Source organism: Hippopotamus amphibius, chromosome 16, assembly GCF_030028045.1.
Source record: "Hippopotamus amphibius kiboko isolate mHipAmp2 chromosome 16, mHipAmp2.hap2, whole genome shotgun sequence".
Lineage (NCBI taxonomy): Eukaryota > Metazoa > Chordata > Mammalia > Artiodactyla > Hippopotamidae > Hippopotamus > Hippopotamus amphibius.
This window is the reverse complement of record NC_080201.1, coordinates 59,244,467-59,264,742: the sequence shown is the minus strand read 5'-3', so window position 1 is coordinate 59,264,742 and position 20,276 is coordinate 59,244,467. Positions and strand designations below refer to the sequence as shown.

The following is a 20,276-nucleotide window of genomic DNA, read 5'->3' as shown; positions in this document are numbered from 1 at the left end:
CTGTGTGTGACTTGGAGCGACAGTGAGGCTGTCTGGGGACTCGTGTGTGTGTGTGTGTGTGTGTGTGTGTGTGTGTGTGTATGTGTGTGGGGGGGGGGTCTGTCCCAAGGACTGCGGCTGTATTTCCCAACACCCACCCTCCTTTGCCAGGCCTGTCCCCTCCCCCACAGCCCCCCCTTCACCAGTGCCTCCGTGTGTCTCCATCCCCGTGAGCCCCTCTCCCTGCCCCCAGGAGGCCTGTGCCTGTGTGGGGCACGTGCGCTGAGACACGGCTGAGCTTCTGCACGGGGAGCTGCATCTGCCTGTGTGCGCCACTTCTCAGCATGGGAGGGGGCTGGCTTCCCTGCGTGGGGGCCTCTGTGCAGGCCGTGGAGAGGCCCGCGGAGATGGGTACATGGGGAGGGGCTGAGTACCAGAGGGGGGCGCTGTGTACAGCCGTGGGCGCTGGGCTGTGGGATCCTGGGTGTGAGAGGGCCCTTGGGTTGGGGGTGGGGGGAGTGGATGCTGCTGCAGTCTCTGTGTGTGGGATCTGGTGAACAAGAGCCGGCCGCTGAGCTCCAGAGGCGGCTCGGGGTCGCCAAGGGATGGCCTGGGGGAGAGCATTGTGTGTGCTCCTGCAGGGCAGGTAGTCAGCAATACGGAGCATGAATGGGGTGCTGCGTGGGTAGCGAACACTAGGGCAGGGGGTGGGGTTAGAGGGTCTGGGTAGGAGGGTGGCAGGATGAGAATGGAACAGGGGGCGGGGGACACTGAAGTGGTGGGAAATGGGGAATACTGGAGCACAGAGCGTGTGTGGCGTGTGCGGAGAAATGGGGTAAGGAGGGAATGCAGGAAATGTGAAGCGGATTTGGGGGTGGGGATTTAGGCAGTCTAGGGAGAGCACAGAGAGAGGATGCAGGGAATGTAAATGAAATACAGCTGCAAGTAAAAGGAGGTGGAAGGAAGGGTGTGTGATGGAGTGAATTGAGGATGCAAAAGTAGGAGGAGGCTTCCACGGATGAGGATGGGGGGGACTGGGGAGTAGGAGAGAAACCTAGCGTGCTGTAGGGGACACAGTGGGGTTCTGCACAGAGGCTCGAGAGGATGTGGGAGGGATGAGGGCAAAGGAAGGGGAGAGGTGGCCTGAGAGGGGTGAGGAGGTCACAAAAATCTGTGGAAGACATTTTGGGAAAGAGGATGTGGGGTGTGCGAGGGCAAAATGGGAGGTGGAGGGAGGGCCCCATGGGGTGTGAAGAGGGCTTGCGGAAGTGAGGGCTGATGGGGGGTGCGTTAGGGTCCTGTGAAGCTTTCAGATGACTTGGAGGAGCAGGGATGCAGATGCGGGGTGGGGGGTATACACAGGAGTGAAGGAGAAGGAGTACCGAGTTGCAGGAGGCCGTGGGGATAAGAGGGCAGTTAGGCAGCTCAAGGAGAATGTGGTGGATGAGGAACACACCACACAGAGCTGGGGATTGGGTGAGAAAGTCACAGGAAGGAGAGAGGCAGATGTCCAGGATGGGGAGACCTGAGAGGGAAGGATGGGGGGGTGCTTCAATGATCTAGAGGTGTTTGGATATTTTGGGGGTATATGGTTGCCTGTGGGGAATTCAAATCTTGGCTTTGACATTTTTTCTGGCAGATGTGATCTTGAGCAAGTTGTTTCTCTGTGCCTCAGTTTCCTCATCTATAAAATGGGAACTATAGCAGTCAACCCCTCCCAGGGGTGTTGTGAGGACTGAATGAATAAATAAATGTAAAGTGCTTGGAATCCACCATCTGTCATTCAGCAATGGTTCAATAAATGTTACTCGTTTTTGTGCTACTGGCATAGCCTGGGATAAATTTCAGGTGCTGGAGGGGCACATTCATGGCAAATTTGAGACAGATGTCTATGTGCTGGGGTATCTGGGTACAGTGGGGTGGAGGGTATAACTACTGAGTTACTCAGGTATTTTCTTGGGAATTGTTGAAGAATGTTATTCGCTGTGTGAGCTCAGGTGAGTTGCTTAACCTTTCTGTGCTTCTGTTTCCTCACTTGTAAAGTGGAAATGGTACACCTACCTAGAGGCTGGCTGTGGGAGACAATTGAGTCATTTACCCATGAGGGGCTTCAAATACTGCCTCATGCATAGCAAGTGCTTCTTCTTGGCATCTGATGGATATAGGAGTTTTACTGAATCATATTGGGGAACGGGATATTTGGGGAAGGCTTATGTATGACGTGTGAGGAGAATGTGGGGGTGAAAGAGAGATTCCAGGGACAGGGAGGGAAATGTGGGAAAGGTAGGGGTTCGTGGCATGAATGAAGGAAAGTGAAACTGCTGTAAGTGAGGCGTAAAGGGGATCTGAAGAGCATTACTGGCTGCTGGGGGCCCTGGAGATGTGGAGGGGCTATGGGGGTAGCAAGGGCATGAGGGCTCAGAGGAGCATGTCAGGTTACATGGTGGGCACAGAGGTGGGGACAAGGATGCCACAGAGTTCGTGGTCAGGAGCAGGCAGCTGTGACCTCTCAACCAATTTCTGTCGGCCCTGTTCACTCGCTCTTGGAGCCTTCTTGGCCTCTTTCCTCCCCTCCCCCATCCCGTTCAACCCCTTCCCTCCTTCTCTTCCAACATCCTCTCTACCCAGCTACATAGGTGGACGATCCCTGGGTTGAATATAAGGTCAGAAAGACGTAGTGGGTATGGTGTAGGCGTGTTTACTGGACCATCGTGAACATGGAGCAAGGGCAGTTGTGAGTTGTGTCTACATGTGCATGCCTGCTGTTGAGCCCACCTGGTTATAATAAGAGGGGTGGGGGCAGGGCTGGCATAGACGCGCATGTGCAGAACACCGTCCCTACGGTACAAATGTGTGGATTTGATCGTGGACGTGTTGGGGGTCATGGGAGTATCCAGGGGTGCTTGTGTGTGTGTGGGGGGGGTGGTACCGAAATACAGTAGGAGCATAGGAGCACATTAAGTATTATTGGCGTGTGCTGGTTTGTGTTCAGGGGGCGTGTTATGGGAATAGACTGAGATCAAAGTGAGGGGGAGGTATTATTGGAGCATACTGGGATGTGTGGGGGTGTTACTGAAATATACTGGAGTATTTGTGGAGGGCTGTTTTGCTGAATCTGTGGGGGTAGGTAATTGGAGTGTGCAGGGAGCATGCTTGGCTATTATTGGAGTGTTTTAGGGCCCGTGGATATTATTGGAGTGTGCTGGGGGGGGGGGTCTGTGTGTACACTGGCCAGGTTTCAGACGTGACTACAGGATGGTATGGACGCAGGAAAGCATACATTTTGGCAGCTCTGGTAGGGATGGGGGGGATTGAGTGGTGACGTCCAAGGTCAAGGGGCTATTATCTGAGTGAGTCCCGGCTGGTTGTAGAGATGCAGGGAATTGGTTTGAGTTTAACTGAACTTTACTGGGTATGTGAGCACTTCCTAAATGTGCTGGTGGGCTTTGGTGGGCTTACTGAGGACTCTCCGCATAGTCACACGCAGTTTGCATTTTGCTAGAATCTACAGACTGCATGCAGGAGACACACTTGAGATATACCAGGGAATAGATGTTAGCACTGTCCGCTAGAATTTTCTGCAGCGATGGAGACGTTCTGTATCTGTGCTGTCCAGCGTGGTAGCCACCAGTCTCTTGTGGCTGCCGGACACGTGGAAACGTGGCTAATGAGACTGAGGAACTGGGTTTTTCATTTTTCATTTTTAATTAATTTGCATATAAATAGACACAGGCAGCTCATGGCCACCATATTGAACAGTGCTGAATAAGCAATGTTACAATCTGCTTAGGGACTTGGGGAGGTGTTACTGTAGCATATATATAGTCAAGGAGTTGGGGGAAGTATCATCCAAGTACACGTGTCCTCTAGACCAAAAGACGACAAAAGACAGCGAAAGAATTCTACTGCGCATGTGCTCCGTACCCAGCACTGTGCTGAATACTATATCTACTATTTATACGGAACTTCCACAGCGACCCCGTCAGGTGGGCCCTGTTATTGTCCCCCGTTACAGATGAGGCAACCGAGGCCCCAGAGGTTAAAGTCGTGGGCTCAAGGTCACAGACAGGAAGTGGCTAGCAGGGGCTGCAGCCAGGCTGTCTGGTGATCTGGCGGTTTAGCTCTCCATCCCTCACACTGGTTGCTGAATGGATGGGTGGATGGGTGCATCGATGGATGAATGAGGAAAGAGTGAGTGGGAGAGCAAGCACTCCGGGCTCTGAGGGGGAGGCCTGTCAGGGCTGCTGTGAGCATACGCACATGGAGTGGGTGAGGAAGCTCCTAGGAGGCGGGATGAGTGGTGCTGGAGCTTGGGCTCAGGTCACCAGGTGGCTGGTGGGGCATGGGCTCTGTGTCTCATGATCCCTTTTCCACCCGCCCCACCCCTGCCCCTCCCCCACCCTCCCTGCCAGCGATTACATCATCAAGGAGAAGACAGTTCTGCTGCAGAAGAAGGACAGTGAGGGGTTTGGGTTCGTGCTCCGGGGGGCCAAGGGTGAGTGCCGGCCGGGTAGGGGACGGGAGAAGGGCTCTCTGACCCAGGGGGACGGATGGGGAAGGGACCCCAGCCCACCCACCACCCCACCCCGGAGTGCTGGTCCCTCAGCTACGGTGAGGCCTCCGTGACTTGGGTCTGAGCCCCATCCCCTGCTCGGCCTCTCCACCCCCTCCCCTCCGACCCCGCCGGCTCCTCCCCATCTGCAGCGCAGACCCCCATCGAGGAATTCACCCCCACCCCGGCCTTCCCGGCGCTGCAGTATCTGGAGTCGGTGGACGAGGGTGGCGTGGCATGGCGAGCTGGACTGCGAATGGGAGACTTTCTCATCGAGGTGAGTGCCGGCCGCCAGCCCTAAGGGCCTCACCAAAGACCCAGCCTCTGACCCACCTTCCACAGACACAGCTCTCTCCCTTGGGACCCCAGCAACAAATCCCCAGACACCTAGTCATCTATGCCAGGATGCAGCTGCCCAAATCCAGATTCTCCTTTGGCACCAAGTTTCCCAGCACCGCCCCCCCCCCCCCCCCCCCCAGCCTCTGTTTCTTCAGTGATTCCATCTGAAAGCCTTTCTGGAGCATCTCAGAAGATGACAGAGCTGTCCCGCAACATGCGCGCATGCGCAGACACACACACACACACACACACACACACACACACATACACACTCTTACACAATGCTGAGGGCAAGGAGGGAGAGAGAGGCACATAGGGTGGGCCCAGCCCCTTCCCCAACCTTGAGGCCAGAAGAGTTACAGGAATGGAGAGGTGGGGGCTTGTAGGGCAGAGGTGGGTCAGAGGGAGAGAAGAGCGAACACAGTGCCGCAGACAGCGCAAAGCAGGAGGAGGCCACTTCGATGGGGACTCTGAGGTGGAAAGCATCCCTCCCCTCACCTACTGGCTGTGCTTTGCGGGTGTCTGTGCCACAGGTGAACGGGCAGAATGTGGTGAAGGTCGGCCACCGGCAGGTGGTGAACATGATCCGCCAAGGGGGCAACACGCTGATGGTCAAGGTGGTGATGGTCACCAGGCACCCGGACATGGATGAGGCTGTTCATAAGAAAGGTGCTCCTCTCCCCGCTTGTGTGGCCAGGCCCGGGCCCCCCACACTACTAGACTAAGATCCTCAGAAGCCCTAATGGCCAAACGGTCCCCCCCACCACCACCAGTGGCCTTCCCTTCCCCAAGGCTGCTTGTTCGTGACACTCAGGAGAGGGACTGAGCGAGGGCTGCGCATGCTCTTGGCCTCTCTTCTCTGAGCTCTGGGAGCATCGCAGTGGGAGAGGCGCGGGGAGATCGTGGGGTTTCTTTCCACGGGACTGATGCCTGACCCCACTGTCATTTTTTCAGCACCCCAGCAGGCTAAGCGACTTCCGCCCCCAGCCATCTCCCTGCGTTCCAAGTCTATGACCTCAGAGCTGGAGGAGATGGGTGAGCCTGCAGGGCTGCTGGGGTCCAGGTGCTGCGGAGGGAGAGGGGCAGAGGGAGGCCGGACCATCCCTTGAGTTTGTTAGTGTTGTTAGTGACCAGGGGTCCTCGTCCTCATTCTGTCCCCCAGTCCATGGGTCAGACTCTCTGGCCTGCGTGTGTGTCGCTGGGAAAGGGCGTCTGAGAGTCGACTTTCCTTTGTCCTCTTACATCTGTTTCTCTGTCGGGGTCTCTCTCGGCGTCTGTACGTTCCTCTCTGCGGGTCCCTGTTTCCTTTCTAGCCCCTCTCCATCCGTCCCACCTCAACCCCACCCCCATTCTGCATCTCTCCCTCCACCAGCTCCCCTCACTCCCACTAACAGAAAGGAAGGCGAGCCCCTCGCTCCAGACAGGGCCGAGTGGACCTGGGGGGTCCTGTTTCCCCTGCCGGGGCGGATCAGGCAGCTAGCTGACCGCCCCCACCCCAGGGCCCTGAGGGAGGCGGGCGTTCCAGAAAGGGGGCCCCTCGCCTCCCCCTGAAGTCCTAACTCTTGGCTCCTCTACTGCCTCTCCCCCGGGCTAGTCTCCCCCTGGAAGAAGAAGAGTGGTGAGTGGGCACAGGACTGGCGGGAGGGCCCCCGTCCCGATCCCGCCGGCGGACTCGCCCCTCCCCGCTCCCGGCCCCTCACTGCCCCACTCGCGCTTGCGCACGCCCGCCGGCCACGCCCGCCGGCCACGCCCGCTCCGCCCCGCACCCCCGGGGGCGCCCCTGGGCTTCATCCGCATCCTTTGCCCACAGAGTACGAGCAGCCGCCGGCGCCGGTGCCCAGCATGGAGAAAAAGCGGACCGTGTATCAGATGGCTCTCAGTAAGATGGCCCAGCCCTGCTCCCCGGACTGCCCAGGGCCCCCGACCCCCCACACCCCCTGGGGTGCCGCATCCGCTCCCTCTCTCTCCACGCCATTGTCCCCTCCAGCCACCTCAGAACTGATCACCTTCACACCCCAACGTGGCCCCAGCCATCAAGTCTGAGCTCCCACCTCTGTTTTGAGCCTCTCGCCACTACCTTCTGCCTCCCCTCCACCCTCCCTCACACGATGGCTGTCCTATTCACCGCCCTCACCCCTTCCCATCGCTGAGTCCTACCTGCCGGGGCTGGAGATTGTGTCTCCAAGCAGCGCCGTCGGGCCACCGCGTAGGGGCGGGGGAGATAGGGGTGCCCTTTTCTGGTGCATACAAGACGTTGAATGTGCTCCTGGCAGCTCTATCTCTGCGCCAGGCCAAAGCAAACTTCATTTCTCTGTGTCTCCGTCCCTCTTCTGCCTCCCCCTAGACAAACTAGATGAAATTTTGGCGGCAGCTCAGCAGACCATCAGTGCAAGTGAGAGTCCTGGGCCTGGTGGCCTCGCGTCGCTGGGCAAACACAGACCCAAAGGCTTCTTTGCCACTGAGGTAGGCAGCCTGATCTGGGGGACTGGGGGCCTTGGAGGGAAGAAAGCTTGAGGGATGCACAGGGCAACTTGGAGCCTTTACCCTTCTCCTTGCAAACGCTTCCTGACTCCCCCGTGTTTAATGCCCGTCCTGAGGGGCCCTGCGCTTCTTGGGGGTCCCCTCCTTTGTCCCCACTCTGCCCATCCTCTTCCTCCTTGTTATCCTCCCAAATTCCATCTCCCTCACCTCCTTCCGCTCTCCATACCGACTCTTCATGTGCTCTCTTGCCCACCTCTTTCTGTCCATCTCCGTCCCACCTCAAGGGCATCAGGGAAGGTAAACCGATGTGCTGGATGGCGCTCCCTGGCACAGGCCCAGCACATAATAATAGGTGCTCCACAAGTGGTAGTTATTAAAACATTAATTATCATCTCTGTCTCCGCTCTGCCTGCTAACCTATAGTGGGTGCTGATCACATTTCTGATACTGTTTTTACGCGGATTATCTCCTTCACTCCTTAGAATCATCCTGTGAGCTACGCTCGGTTGTGGTACAGAAGGGAAACTGAGGCTCAGAGAGGGAGCCGGATTTCAACCCTAGGCAGTCAGGCAGCTGGATCCGTGGTCCAGCTACGGCCTTGGCTCTTCTGGTGGGAACCTGCTGGTCCCTCCCTGGCTGCCCTCCTCACTGGGCCGTGCCCCTTCACGGGGACACATCCTCCACCAGCCCTGTCGGTGACCCCCCACCACCCTCCAGGGGTCACACTTGGCCTCTCTCTTACACATCCTTCTCTGCTCAGTCCTTGCCCTCTGATCCCGCCCTCTGACCCCCCTTTTTATAGGCCACTCCCACTACCTGGTGGCCAAGGGGCCATTGACTCTAAAACTGGGTGCTTTGGCTTTGGGAGGACCATGGACCCCTTGGCAGGCTGGCATAGTCCTCAGAATAATGCTTATAAATGCGTGAAATAAAATACGTCATCCATAAAGGTCACGTACGTAACCATGGGGCATGACGATGGAAGGGTGTAGCCTCAGGAGGGCAGCTTCAGCAAAGAGTTCAGTGCCTGTGAGTGAATGAAGTTAGGTTACAGGCCCCTTGAACCAAAAAGAAAAGAAAAAGAAAATATAAAATAAAATAAAATACCTAACAAAAGAAGCCAGTTACACTGAAATACAGTTATCAGAATATTTTTTGAAAGCAAAATTTGTGATATAGTAATGTCAATGCCTTTTCTTGAAAATGGTAGCATGCATCTGGTGGCTCTTGACACCTCTAATTTCAAAGTCCTAAGAAACATAAACACTATTTAGAAAAATCTACAGCCTCTGCAATGAAGGATATGGAAACACCTGTGATTTCTGTTGCGGATACAGTCACAGGTTTTGCTAAGACTGGCTTGATCTGTTGCCTACATCCTTAACTGAGGAAATGTTGTGTTTTAGTTGGAGAGTAATGAAAATAAAAATGTAGAAGTTTTTCCCCCATGCAAGTATGCAGGCACCCCCTTAAATCTATACACAGCCTTTATAAGGGCTCAACCACCTACTCTACAAGGCCTAGTACTTTTACAAGAGCCAAATGCAGGTGGCAGATTTTGTCTCCAGACTCCTAGAATTTCTTTCAGATTTAGAGGCAGAGGGTCCTTGGCCACTTCTCAGGGCATGGCAGAGGGTCCTGCGTGTAGGAGGTCGTCACTTCACACCTGTCCTTGGTTTCTCAAGGAATTTGAAATCTCTGGGCCTGTTAGGGTCATCTTCCATGCCCACCTCCCCCCAGGGTCAGTATAAGAATCAAAAGTACATAGGTAGGGGGAAGGGATAAATCCAGATTTGGGGATTAACAGATACACACTATTGTATATAAAAGAGATAAACAACAAGGACCTACTGTGTAGCACAGGGAACTATATTCAATATCTCATAATAACCTATAATGGAAAAGAACCTGAAATATATGTATAATTGAATCCCTTTGCTGTACACATGAAACTAACACAATGCTGTAAATCAACCGTACTTCAAGAAAAAAACAAAGACCTGTCCCCCCAAGAAAAGAAAGAATAGCACATAGGCAGTAGAGCTAGGCAAACCTCCTTTCAAAGCCTGACTGCCTCTAACTTACTGTGTCACTTGGCTTACTATGTCACTTACTTGTAATGCTTTTTAATTTCTCTGTGCCACAGTTTCCTGTTCTGTAAAATAGGGCTAAAGCCAATCTTGGTGGTTCTTAGGAGGACTGAACGAGATCAGCTTCTAGCACAGAGTCTCTCAAGAGATGGTGAGCCCCCCAGGGCCATAAAATAACAAACTGGAGACCCCACTGTGACCCCCAAATGTCCCCCAGAGACCCCACAACAACGTTCCAGGCTCAGTATGGAGTCTCTGGTAACGGATTGGGGCAAGTCCTATTTTCATTCATTCAACAAATGCATGGAGTACCCACCAAGTGCCAGGTTGCTAGGGTGCACAGCCCCTCCCTGCATGAACCTCCGTGAGAGGACAGACAAGATCCTGGCTCCAGAGACACTCCCAGATGGGCCCAGACACTGGCCAATAATAAAACCAGCTGCCCGCCCACCACCATCTCCTAGAAATGAAACACCTGAGGTCTTCATGGGGCCTCCCTTTCTTCTGGGTTCTGGAGGCTAGTGGTCATTTCCCCTTTTCTTCTCCCTCCTGGAGCCTGTCCCTGGGCCTCCCCCAAGCCCTCCCTCTTGTGTTGCAAGCTGTCTCTTCCCCCATCTCTGCCCCCATTTCCCACCAGCCATCCTGAAATTTCTCACCTCCCTTGAGTCAACACAGGGGCCCTTCCGTGACCTTCCTGCATCTCCATGCCTCTCTTGGTGGGTGGTCTTGTTCACGTCTGTGTCTCCATCTCCCATCTGTTCTGGCTTCTCTCCCCTCTTCACTCTCCCACTTGGAGAGTGCACCTAAACCAGGGGGGCAAGCAGGTAGTGTGGAAGCTCAGTGTGGCCCCCCAGGCTCCTTTTAACAGGCTTGTACCACAGTGGACAGAGCAAAAGATTGTGCAAGATGCCACTGTTTAAAAGCTTAAGAATGGAGAGATTTCAACCCTCCCTGAAAGACACACCTCTACATAAAACTTAGGAGGAGCCAGGGAGGACCCACTGCTCCAGTAGTGGGGGTGCAGACCCCAGGCAGATCCACTGTAGGTCAAGGTCCCTCTCGGGCTCTGCCTCCTTCTAGGGCTCTGCTGTTCATCTCTCTGTCCTCCCCTCTGTGTGACTTTGGTTTTCTTGGCTACTGTTCCTGTTACCTGATCACTGACCACCCCTCTGAGGGTCCCCTGCTCCCCGTCCCCCACATCTTGGTCTAGGTGGTACATGTTCCGGTTTCAGCCTGTCTCTGGACTCAGTTTCTCTCTCTGGTTATCTTTACCATATCGTCTTGGTTGCATTCTCTGCCTCTTCCCCTCATGGGGCATGTCTGGCCCTCTGGGCTGCATGTTTTTCCCTCCTAGGGCAGCTCTGGCCTTCTCCATGGCAGGACCTCTCAAGACTGCCTTTTTCTCCCGGCCTTGCTGGGTCCCTCTTTCTTCCCATCGCTGTTTCATGTCCCCTTCTGTCCCTCCCCCGCACCTCTGGACCCCCATCTCTATCTCTGTCTCTTCATCTCTGTCTTTGTTTAGCTCTATTTCTCCATGTGCCTCCCGCTCTGATCTCTTCCCCTTCACCCCTTTCAGGGGCTGGCTCCCTAACGCGAATTTCCCAGCCCATCTTCAGCCTCTAGCCTGTGCGCAGCACAGGGGCACACTCTGCCATGGAGGCACCAGACCCACAGCTTGCCCACGAGGTGGCACAGGGGAGGGCGGGGCCTCTGGTCAACTCGCTGGGGCGGAGTCTGCCCAGCAGCCGGTGACGTCACGTTCACGCGGCACACTCTGATTGGCTGCCCCCTCTGTATGGGAGCGGATGCTCCCCGTTTGTTGAGGGAGGTCACCCTGTCCCACCTTAAGTCGTCCACCCCTCAGGCAGTCACTCCTAGCCTCCTCAGACGGTATTATGGCTCTTCTGTCAGTCTGACATCTCCTCTGCCATTCTGATCCCTCTTATGCCAAACTAACTCATTATTTGATCCCTCTTTTTCTACTTAGAAGGTCTTCTGCCAGTGTGCCAATCTGACACCTCTCCCTCTTCAGTTAGCGGAACTCTTCCTCTGTCACTCTAACCCCTCTCCCATTATTCTGCCCCCTCCCCTGTCACTTTGACTCTTTTTCTGTGACAGTGATCCTTCCCCATCACTTGCTCAGAGGAACAGGACTAGGGTTACATCATCAGTGGCTCTCCCCATCTTGTCAGAGTGTCCGTCATTCTACAAATATTTATTGAGCACCTACTGTGTGCTGGACCTGCTGCTCAGTCCTGGGAGTATAGGACGGAACCAGTCAAACAAAGTTACTTTCCTTAGAGAATTTACATTTACAGAGGGAGTTGGAGGTATTTTGCAGAATTGGATTCCACTATGTAAGAGAAACATCCAAATAACAGTGGTTTGAACAAGATAAATGCTTATATCTTTGTCATGTTGAACAAGTCTGGAGTAAAGAATCTGAGGCAGGTGTGGTAGCTTCCATGTTCATGAAGACCTAGCATCCTTCTCATCCTAGACACAAAGTCACCTCATAGTCCAAAATGGCTCCTGGAGCTCCAGCTATTGCGCCAGCATTCCAGGTAGCAAGAACAAGGAAGAGTGGAAAGGCAGAAGTGCAAAGCAGGGCACATCATTGCTTCTCAGTTTCCCTCTAATGAGACTTCCCAGAAGTAACACACAACACTTCCACTTATGCATCTGGGCCAGCCTTGTTCCATGACCACACTTAGCCACAAGGGAGACTGGGAAATGTAGTCTCTCAATAGGTGCCAAATAAGATTGGGGTTTTCTTATCGAAAAAGAAGAGTAGAGTGGGTCAACACTATGGGTAGTCGGTAGGCTATGTGCTCAGGGAGACAGACAATAAACAAGTAAGCAAATAATCATAATAACTCTAACCTGGGATAAGTGGAGGAAGTTATGATGCAGAGTAACGGAAGAAAGCCTTTCCAGGGAGGAGACATCTAAAACTACCAGATCCCATCCAATATCACCCTGCTACCACCTGTCTGATGTCATCTCCTACCCTCAGCCCCTGGCTCACCCACTCCAAACAAACTGGCTTCCTATTTCTTCAACACAGCAGGCTCACTCCCACCTGAGGACCCTTGCAGTTGCTGTTCCTTCTGCCTGGAATACTCTTCTCCTGGATACATGCCTGGCTCCTTCCTTCAGGAGTTTGCTCAAGTTATACCCTCTATTTTAAATGATAATCTTCCTCTCTTCTCTTGCTTACCTCCATCTGACCCATGTTGTATTTTACTAATTTATTTTGTTTATGGTCTGCCTGTCTTTCATGTGGGCAGGGACTTTTGTCTGTTTTGTTTATGGCTGCATCTGCAGCATCTAGAACAGTCCCTGGCATAGATCAGGTGCTCCATAAATATCTGTGTAATGAAGGAATGAATGACACAAACACAGAAATAGTCCCAATCCAGGGTGAGAACAGTGAGAGGAGTAGCACAGGTGCATTCTATGAAGTCTAGAGCATCACTGTCCAATAAAGCTCTCTGTGGTGATGAAAATGTTCTCCATCTGCACTGCCCAATAGGGCAGCCACCAGCCGCATGTGACAATTGAACGCTTGAAATGTGGCCAGTGTAATGGAGGAAGGGAATTTTCAATTTCGATTTATTTAAATTTATTCAAATTAGTTGAAATTTACATCTGAATGGCTAGTGGCTACTGGATTAGGCAGTGCAGGTCTAGAGGGAGGGGGTGGCCAGGCCAGGGTGGGGGCCAGGATGACAAAGAATTTTCCCCAAGCAGAGTGTGAGGAAGGGATTTTCCAGGCAGAGGGAACAGCAGATGCTGAGGTTAGGAAATGAAAAACAGCACGGGGAATTCAGAGAACTAGGAGTGGTTAGAGCAGGGGGGCAGGAGGGGGCATGGTGGAGGCGGTGAGGGCAGAGAGGGTCACACCCCAAAAGTGGGAGCCCATCCAAAGAGGGTTTCCTTTCTCTGCACTTCTGGTCTCAGAGACCCAGAAGGGAGACGCATGGGGCCACCTGGCAGAAGCAAGGCGGTCAGAGCCCTGCAGTGCCTGACAATGCTTAGTTCATTTGACAGGAGGTTATAGAACAGCAGGCCTATCTGGGGACTGGGAACCTAGCAGTGAACAAGACTGATGAAGTCACTACCCTCAGGTAGGCTGCATTATGACTTCTGTGGGCCTTTGGCACTTTTGCCTTCATGATCCCCTCCTTCCTGAAAAAAAAAAGTTGAAAAATGATGTGTTGATGCAAAGATGAATATTATCCAGGCTGCATTATAATTATTTTTCCTTCCCATTTGAAGCGAAATTAAAACATTTCTCCTAAAAGTATTGTGGGCCCTTGTCCCTGTACCCACTGTGCCTGGGATAATGTCTGGTGCCTTCAGGGAGCTGACATTCTAGCCAGGGAGACAGACAGTAAGCAAGTAAACCAGATCATTTCAGATGGAGAGAAGTGGCGTGAAGAAAACAGAACAGGGAAATGCAGTAGGCAGTGACTGGGAGGGATATTTGAGCAGAGGATGGGAAGATGGAAAGGAATCTCTGATGATTAGGAGGAAACCATTGCAGAGAGAAGATCCAGTACTAGTGTTCTAAACCAGGAATGGATCTTGAGGCATTGGAGAAGCAAGAAAATGTGGGTGTGGTGGGACCAGAGTAGGAGATGTACGCAAGGGCTAGATCATACACAGTGTCTTAAGTTGGGTTTCGTAGAATCAGAGCCTGAGATAAGGATGCTTGAGACAATGATTTCCTAAGGGGAAACCTGTAAGGGTGTGGGGGAGACAGGATGGGCTGCAGAGAAAGTCAGCACCCCTGGTCCCCACTGGAGTTCGCCTTCAGCCTGATCCTTCGGGGAACTCTGGAATGTGAATTGCAGGATGAAGTTAATCCCGCCTCAGACCTTCCTGTGGGTTAGCTGCAGGCTGCTCCCAGAAGTGGGAGTATGCAACAGCTTGGGCACTCAGACTCCTTTGGGGGAGGGTGATTCTTCAGAGCAAGAGGCAGCCAAGTGCTTCAGGCAGGGGACACTCATAGTGTCTGGGGATGGGCACAGCATCCTCACCAAGGAGATCTGGGTGGACACAGGCAGTGTCTACTGCAAGGAGCTTTGAAGACCAGACTTCGGAACTTGGGTCCCCTCCTAACTGATGTGAGATGCTACTGTAGGGTTTTAAGCAGGGGAAAAGCATGACCTGAATTTCTTTTTGAAAGATCCCTCTGACTCTTGTGTGAAAAGCAGACCAGAAAGGGGTGGCAGGACAGGGGTGACAGCCAGGAGACAAGGGAAGAGGCTACTGCAGTCGTCCAGGCGGGTGACAGCAGCAACTTGGACCTGGGCAGTGACAGCGGGAGTGGAGAAAAGTACCCAGATTAGCGATCGGCTTGGGAAGCAGAGCGGACAGGCTCAGTTGATGACCTGCCTTTTTTCCCTTTCTTTTTGCCCGCTGCTGCTGTCAGGACTCAGAAACCTTTCCCTTCCGCAGACTCCCCTCCCATCTCCTTCACGCCCCTCTCCCTTCCTGCAGAGGCCGGGGAAGGAATGGAGGATGCCTGTGGGGGGAATCCATGGATTTTCATGCCCTGACTGATATTTCTCTGCTCTCTCTTCTCTCTCCTCCTCTAACTGCCAACCCAAAGTCGAGCTTTGATCCCCACCACCGCTCCCAGCCAAGTTATGAACGTCCTACCTACCTGCCTCCAGGACCTGGGCTCATGCTTCGGCAAAAATCTATTGGTATGTCACCTGCCAGCGTGGATGTAAGGGATTCTGGCAGGGAAAGGGAAGGCTGGGAGGGTGACAGTTTATGGGGAAAACAAGGGAGCCTGGGAATGTTCTTTTACTCCCTCCATATGTGACCATCAAGTTGGGTAAAGAGCTCAGGCTTTGTTGCTGGGCAAACCTGGGCTTGCATCCTGGCCTTGTCCATCCCAGCTGTGTGACCCGAGGCAGGTGGCTTCACATCTCTGGGCCGGGGGCTCTGCATCTAGAAAATGGGGACATCATTGCCCCTGCCTGGATGCAGTAAGTCAAAGCCCCCACCACTGACTCTGGTTCATTCTCTCTTATACCTGACTCCATTCATTCATTCATTCTACAGATGTTTACTGAGCACTACCATATACCAGGGATTTGTCAGGGAACAAAACAGACTAAAGGGTCCTGTCCTCATGAAGCTTACCTTCTAGCAGACAGGGAAGACAGACAACAGATTATAAGGATAAGAAATAAGATGATATAGTATGTAAACTGTGGTAAGTGCTATGGAAAAAAAAAAGAAAAAGAGTAGAATGAGAGTGGTCGGGAGCTCTGGGGGGCAGGTTTGAGCTGAAATCTGGAGGTGAAGTGGGGAGCCATGGGGATATCTGGAGGTAAGGCATTCCATACAGCAGGAACAGCCAGTGCAAAGGTCCTGAGGTAGGTAGGACTGAGCTGCCATTTGCTAAGAGAGCAGCTTGGGAAGATTTTGGGAGGAGATCAGGAGCTCAGTTTGGGGCCTGCTGAGTTTGGGATGCCAGTGCGACATCCAAGTGGATGCAACATTTGGATATAGGAGCTTGGAGCTCAGGGGCAAGGATTGGGTCCAAGACAAGCATGGGAGTTTTCATCAGGGAAGTAGTGAAAGAAGTTGAGATACTCAAGGGAGAGAGAGTAGTCAGAGGTGAAAAGAGAGTCAAGGACTGAGCCCTGGCAGTTGATAAGTAGGCAAAAGACTTCACTCGTCCGGTTTCCTCCAAGTTGTTTTGCTGTTTGGATCTAGCTTTTCCCCGGCTTCAGTGTCCACAGTCCACCAGTGTGTGTCATTTGCCTAGTATCAGCTACCTGTACATCTGCCTGACATTGCTTACCTCTAAATTGGCTCCCTCTTTTAAATATTAGCCTCATCCTAAGCAGTTCTATCTGTGAAATCACAGATCTGATGTGCTAATTACATTTCTTTTCTGCATGTACAAGAAAAGAAACCTATAACTGTGCACATAAACACGGTGTCTCTTCCTGGTTCAAGCCACTTTTGCTTACTCCAAGTGACCACTAGCATATGCCGAGCCTTTGGGCAAATTAGAAAAGGCGCCCCCTCCTGGCCCGGGAAGGAAGTTCGGTTGAATTTCGCCCCACCCCTCTTGCTCCTTCTGCTGTTTGCTGTTGTGCAGTGCACAACCTGTATGACTGTATCAAGTGGATTTGGGTTTATCACAGCTAGGGAAGCTCTAGACTAATCCATGTTCTTAACATCTACTAGATATTATTATTATTATTATTATTATTATTATTATTATTGTAATATTGTAGTTCTATGGGATAGGGGAACAGGGAGACCATCCCCTCCCACCCTCGCCCTGCTCCTGGATCCTCTGTGTCTTCCCAGGGGCAACAGAAGATGATAGACCCTACCTAGCGCCCCCAGCCATGAAGTTCAGCCGCAGCCTGTCTGTGCCTGGTTCGGAGGACATCCCCCCGCCGCCCACCACGTCCCCACCAGAGCCCCCCTACAGTACACCTCCAGCCCCTTCTTCCTCCGGCCGCCTCACTCCCTCTCCCCGGGGTGGGCCCTTCAACCCCGGCTCAGGTGGCCCCCACCCCGCCTCTTCCCCATCATCCTTTGATGGGCCCTCCCCTCCTGACACGCGTGTAGGGGGCCGTGAGAAGAGCTTATACCACAGCGGACCCTTGCCGCCTGCCCATCACCACCCGCCCCACCACCACCACCATCACGCTCCGCCCCCCCAGCCGCACCACCACCACGCCCACCCCCCTCATCCCCCGGAGATGGAGACGGGCGGCTCCCCCGACGACCCCCCACCCCGATTGGCTCTGGGGCCCCAGCCCAGCCTGCGAGGCTGGCGGGGCGGCGGGCCCAGCCCGACCCCGGGGGCCCTGTCCCCGTCGCACCACGGCAGCGCGGGCGGGGGAAGCGGCCCCTCCCAGGCCCCGGCCCTGCGCTACTTCCAGCTGCCTCCTCGGGCGGCCAGCGCGGCCATGTACGTGCCAGCCCGTTCTGGCCGCGGGCGCAAGGGCCCGCTGGTCAAGCAGACCAAAGTCGAAGGCGAGCCCCAGAAGGGCGGCGGCCTCCCGCCCGCCCCCTCGCCCGCGTCTCCGGCGTCCCCTCAGCCCCCTCCGGCCGCGGCCGCCCCGTCGGAAAAGAACTCCATCCCCATCCCCACCATCATCATCAAGGCTCCATCCACCAGTAGCAGCGGCCGCAGCAGTCAGGGTAGCAGCACCGAGGCGGAGCCCCCGACCCAGCCCGAGACCGCGGGCGGCGGCGGCGGGGGCGGCGGCGGCGGCTCCTCCGCGCAGAGCCCCGCGCCGGCCGTGTCGCCGGTGCCGCCGTCCCCCTCGCCCGTGCCCACGCCCGCCTCGCCCAGCGGCCCAGCCACCCTCGATTTCACCAGCCAGTTCGGGGCGGCCCTGGTGGGGGCGGCTCGGAGAGAAGGGGGCTGGCAGAACGAAGCCCGCCGGCGGTCCACGCTCTTCCTCTCCACCGACGCCGGGGACGAGGATGGCGGCGACAGCTCGCTGGGCCCAGGGGCGCCCCCGGGCCCCCGGCTGCGCCACTCCAAATCCATCGACGAAGGCATGTTTTCGGCCGAGCCCTACCTCCGGCTGGAGTCCGCAGGAGCCGGCAGTAGCAGCGGCTACGCGGGCTACGGAGCGGGCAGCCGAGCCTACGCGAGCAGCGGAGGCAGCAGCGCCTTCACCAGCTTCCTGCCGCCGCGGCCCCTGGTCCACCCGCTGACCGGCAAGGCCCTGGACCCAGCCTCCCCGCTCGGGCTGGCCCTGGCTGCCCGAGAGCGGGCGCTGAAGGAGTCCTCGGAGGGCGGTGGGCCCCTCCAGCCCCCTCCGAGGCCCCCATCGCCCCGCTACGAGGCGCCGCCGCCCACCCCGCATCACCACTCGCCCCACGCCCACCACGAGCCAGTGCTGCGTCTCTGGGGAGCGCCCCCGCCGGACCCGGCCCGCCGGGAGCTGGGCTACCGGGCAGGGCTGGGCAGCCAGGAGAAGTCGCTCCCGGCCAGCCCGCCAGCTGCCCGACGCTCCTTGCTGCACCGCCTGCCCCCCACGGCTCCCGGGGTCGGGCCCCTCCTGCTGCAGCTGGGGCCCGAGCCCCCCGCCCCGCACCCCGGGGTGAGCAAGGCCTGGAGGTCCGGAGCCCCGGAGGAGCCGGAGCGGCTGCCCCTCCACGTGCGGTTCCTTGAGAACTGCCAGCCCCGGGCCAGTGGGGCGGGGGGACGGGGGCCTCCCGCGGAGGACGGGCCGGGGGTCCCGCCGCCCAGCCCACGCCGGTCCGTGCCCCCCTCGCCGACCTCCCCGCGGGGCAGCGAAGAGAACGGGCTCCCCCTGCTCGTCCTGCCGCCCCCCGCCCCCTCGGTGGACGTGGAAGACGGCGAATTCCTCTTTGTGGAGCCGCTGCCCCCGCCTCTGGAGTTCTCCAACAGCTTCGAGAAGCCGGAGTCGCCCCTCACGCCCGGGCCTCCCCACCCGCTGCCGGACCCGCCCACCCCCACCACCCCGTTACCCCCTGTGCCGCCCCCTGCCGCGGCCGCCGCGCCTCCCACCCTGGACTCCACCGCATCCAGCCTGACTTCCTACGACAGCGAGGTGGCAACGCTGACCCAGGGGGCCCCCGCGGCCCCTGGGGAACCCCCTCCCCCAGGCCCACCAGCTCCAGCTGCCCCGGCTCCCCCTGCCCCACAGCCAGGCCCAGACCCTCCACCTGGCACGGATTCGGGTATTGAGGAGGTAGACAGTCGGAGCAGCAGTGATCACCCTCTGGAGACCATCAGCAGCGCATCCACGCTGAGCAGCCTGTCTGCTGAAGGCGGGGGCAGCGCAGGGGGCGGTGTCGGTGGCGGGGGGGCCAGTGTGGCCAGTGTGGCCAGTGGGCCGGAGCTTCTGGACACGTATGTGGCCTATCTGGATGGCCAGGCCTTTGGGGGGAGTGGTACTCCTGGCCCACCTTACCCCCCGCAGCTCATGACTCCCTCTAAGCTCCGAGGCCGGGCGCTAGGGGCCAGTGGAGGCCTGCGCCCTGGCCCCGGTGGGGGACTCCGAGACCCTGTCACTCCCACCAGCCCCACTGTCTCAGTGACAGGGGCTGGAACCGATGGGCTGCTGGCCCTGAGTGCTTGCTCAGGACCCTCGACGGCAGGTGTGGCCGGCGGTCCAGTGGCTGTAGAGCCAGAAGGCCCACCGGTGCCCTTGCCATCTGCCTCCTCCCTGCCTCGGAAGCTGCTGCCCTGGGAGGAGGGCCCGGGCCCACCGCCACCGCCCCTGCCCGGGCCCTTAGCCCAGCCTCAGGCCTCAGCCTTGGCCACAGTAAAAGCCAGCATCATCAGTGAACTCAGCTCCAAGCTTCAGCAGTTTGGGGGCTCCTCGGCAGCTGGTGGCGCTCTGCCCTGGGCCCGGGGAGGCAGCGGGGGAAGCGGGGACAGCCACCACGGGGGAGCCAGCTACGTCCCCGAGAGGACATCCTCCCTGCAGCGGCAGAGGTGAGCAGGGGGCTGGCGGTTGGCAGTGGAGGCCAGAGGGGCTGATGCTGTGGGTACCAGAGTCCATCTTCCGCATAGCTGTGTCCCTTCAGGGTCGCAAGTGGTAGAACAAAAACAGAAACCCGGTTGGCTTGGAGAAGTTTGCCCTCAAAGAAGCATGCTTTCCCAGACCCTTTAACTTTCCCTTTATCTCAGTAGCTTCTGTGGTCTCCCATCACCATGACAACCCACATTCCATGATGAACAAAAAGAGTGATTAACAAAGGATATTGGAGCACAATTCACCGATGTCTGTTTCCTTGGTGGGTTGTCAGTTCTGACAATTCCTGAAATCTTCCAGTCCCTTGAGCCCAGTGCTGGCTCA

General features: G+C 56.1%; 1 protein-coding gene across 1 annotated transcript in view; it reads left to right on the top strand.

Annotated features, from left to right (window-relative positions):
• Positions 1-20,276, top strand: part of SHANK1 (SH3 and multiple ankyrin repeat domains 1) — a 42,993-nt gene that overhangs the window by 20,313 nt on the left and 2,404 nt on the right. The window contains exons 15-22 of the mRNA XM_057711949.1: positions 4,392-4,474; positions 4,684-4,808; positions 5,404-5,539; positions 5,825-5,905; positions 6,681-6,749; positions 7,215-7,333; positions 15,062-15,158; positions 16,789-19,912. Of these exons, the coding sequence (XP_057567932.1) occupies positions 4,392-4,474; positions 4,684-4,808; positions 5,404-5,539; positions 5,825-5,905; positions 6,681-6,749; positions 7,215-7,333; positions 15,062-15,158; positions 16,789-19,912 (3,834 nt within the window). The remainder of the gene's footprint in view (positions 1-4,391; positions 4,475-4,683; positions 4,809-5,403; positions 5,540-5,824; positions 5,906-6,680; positions 6,750-7,214; positions 7,334-15,061; positions 15,159-16,788; positions 19,913-20,276) is intronic.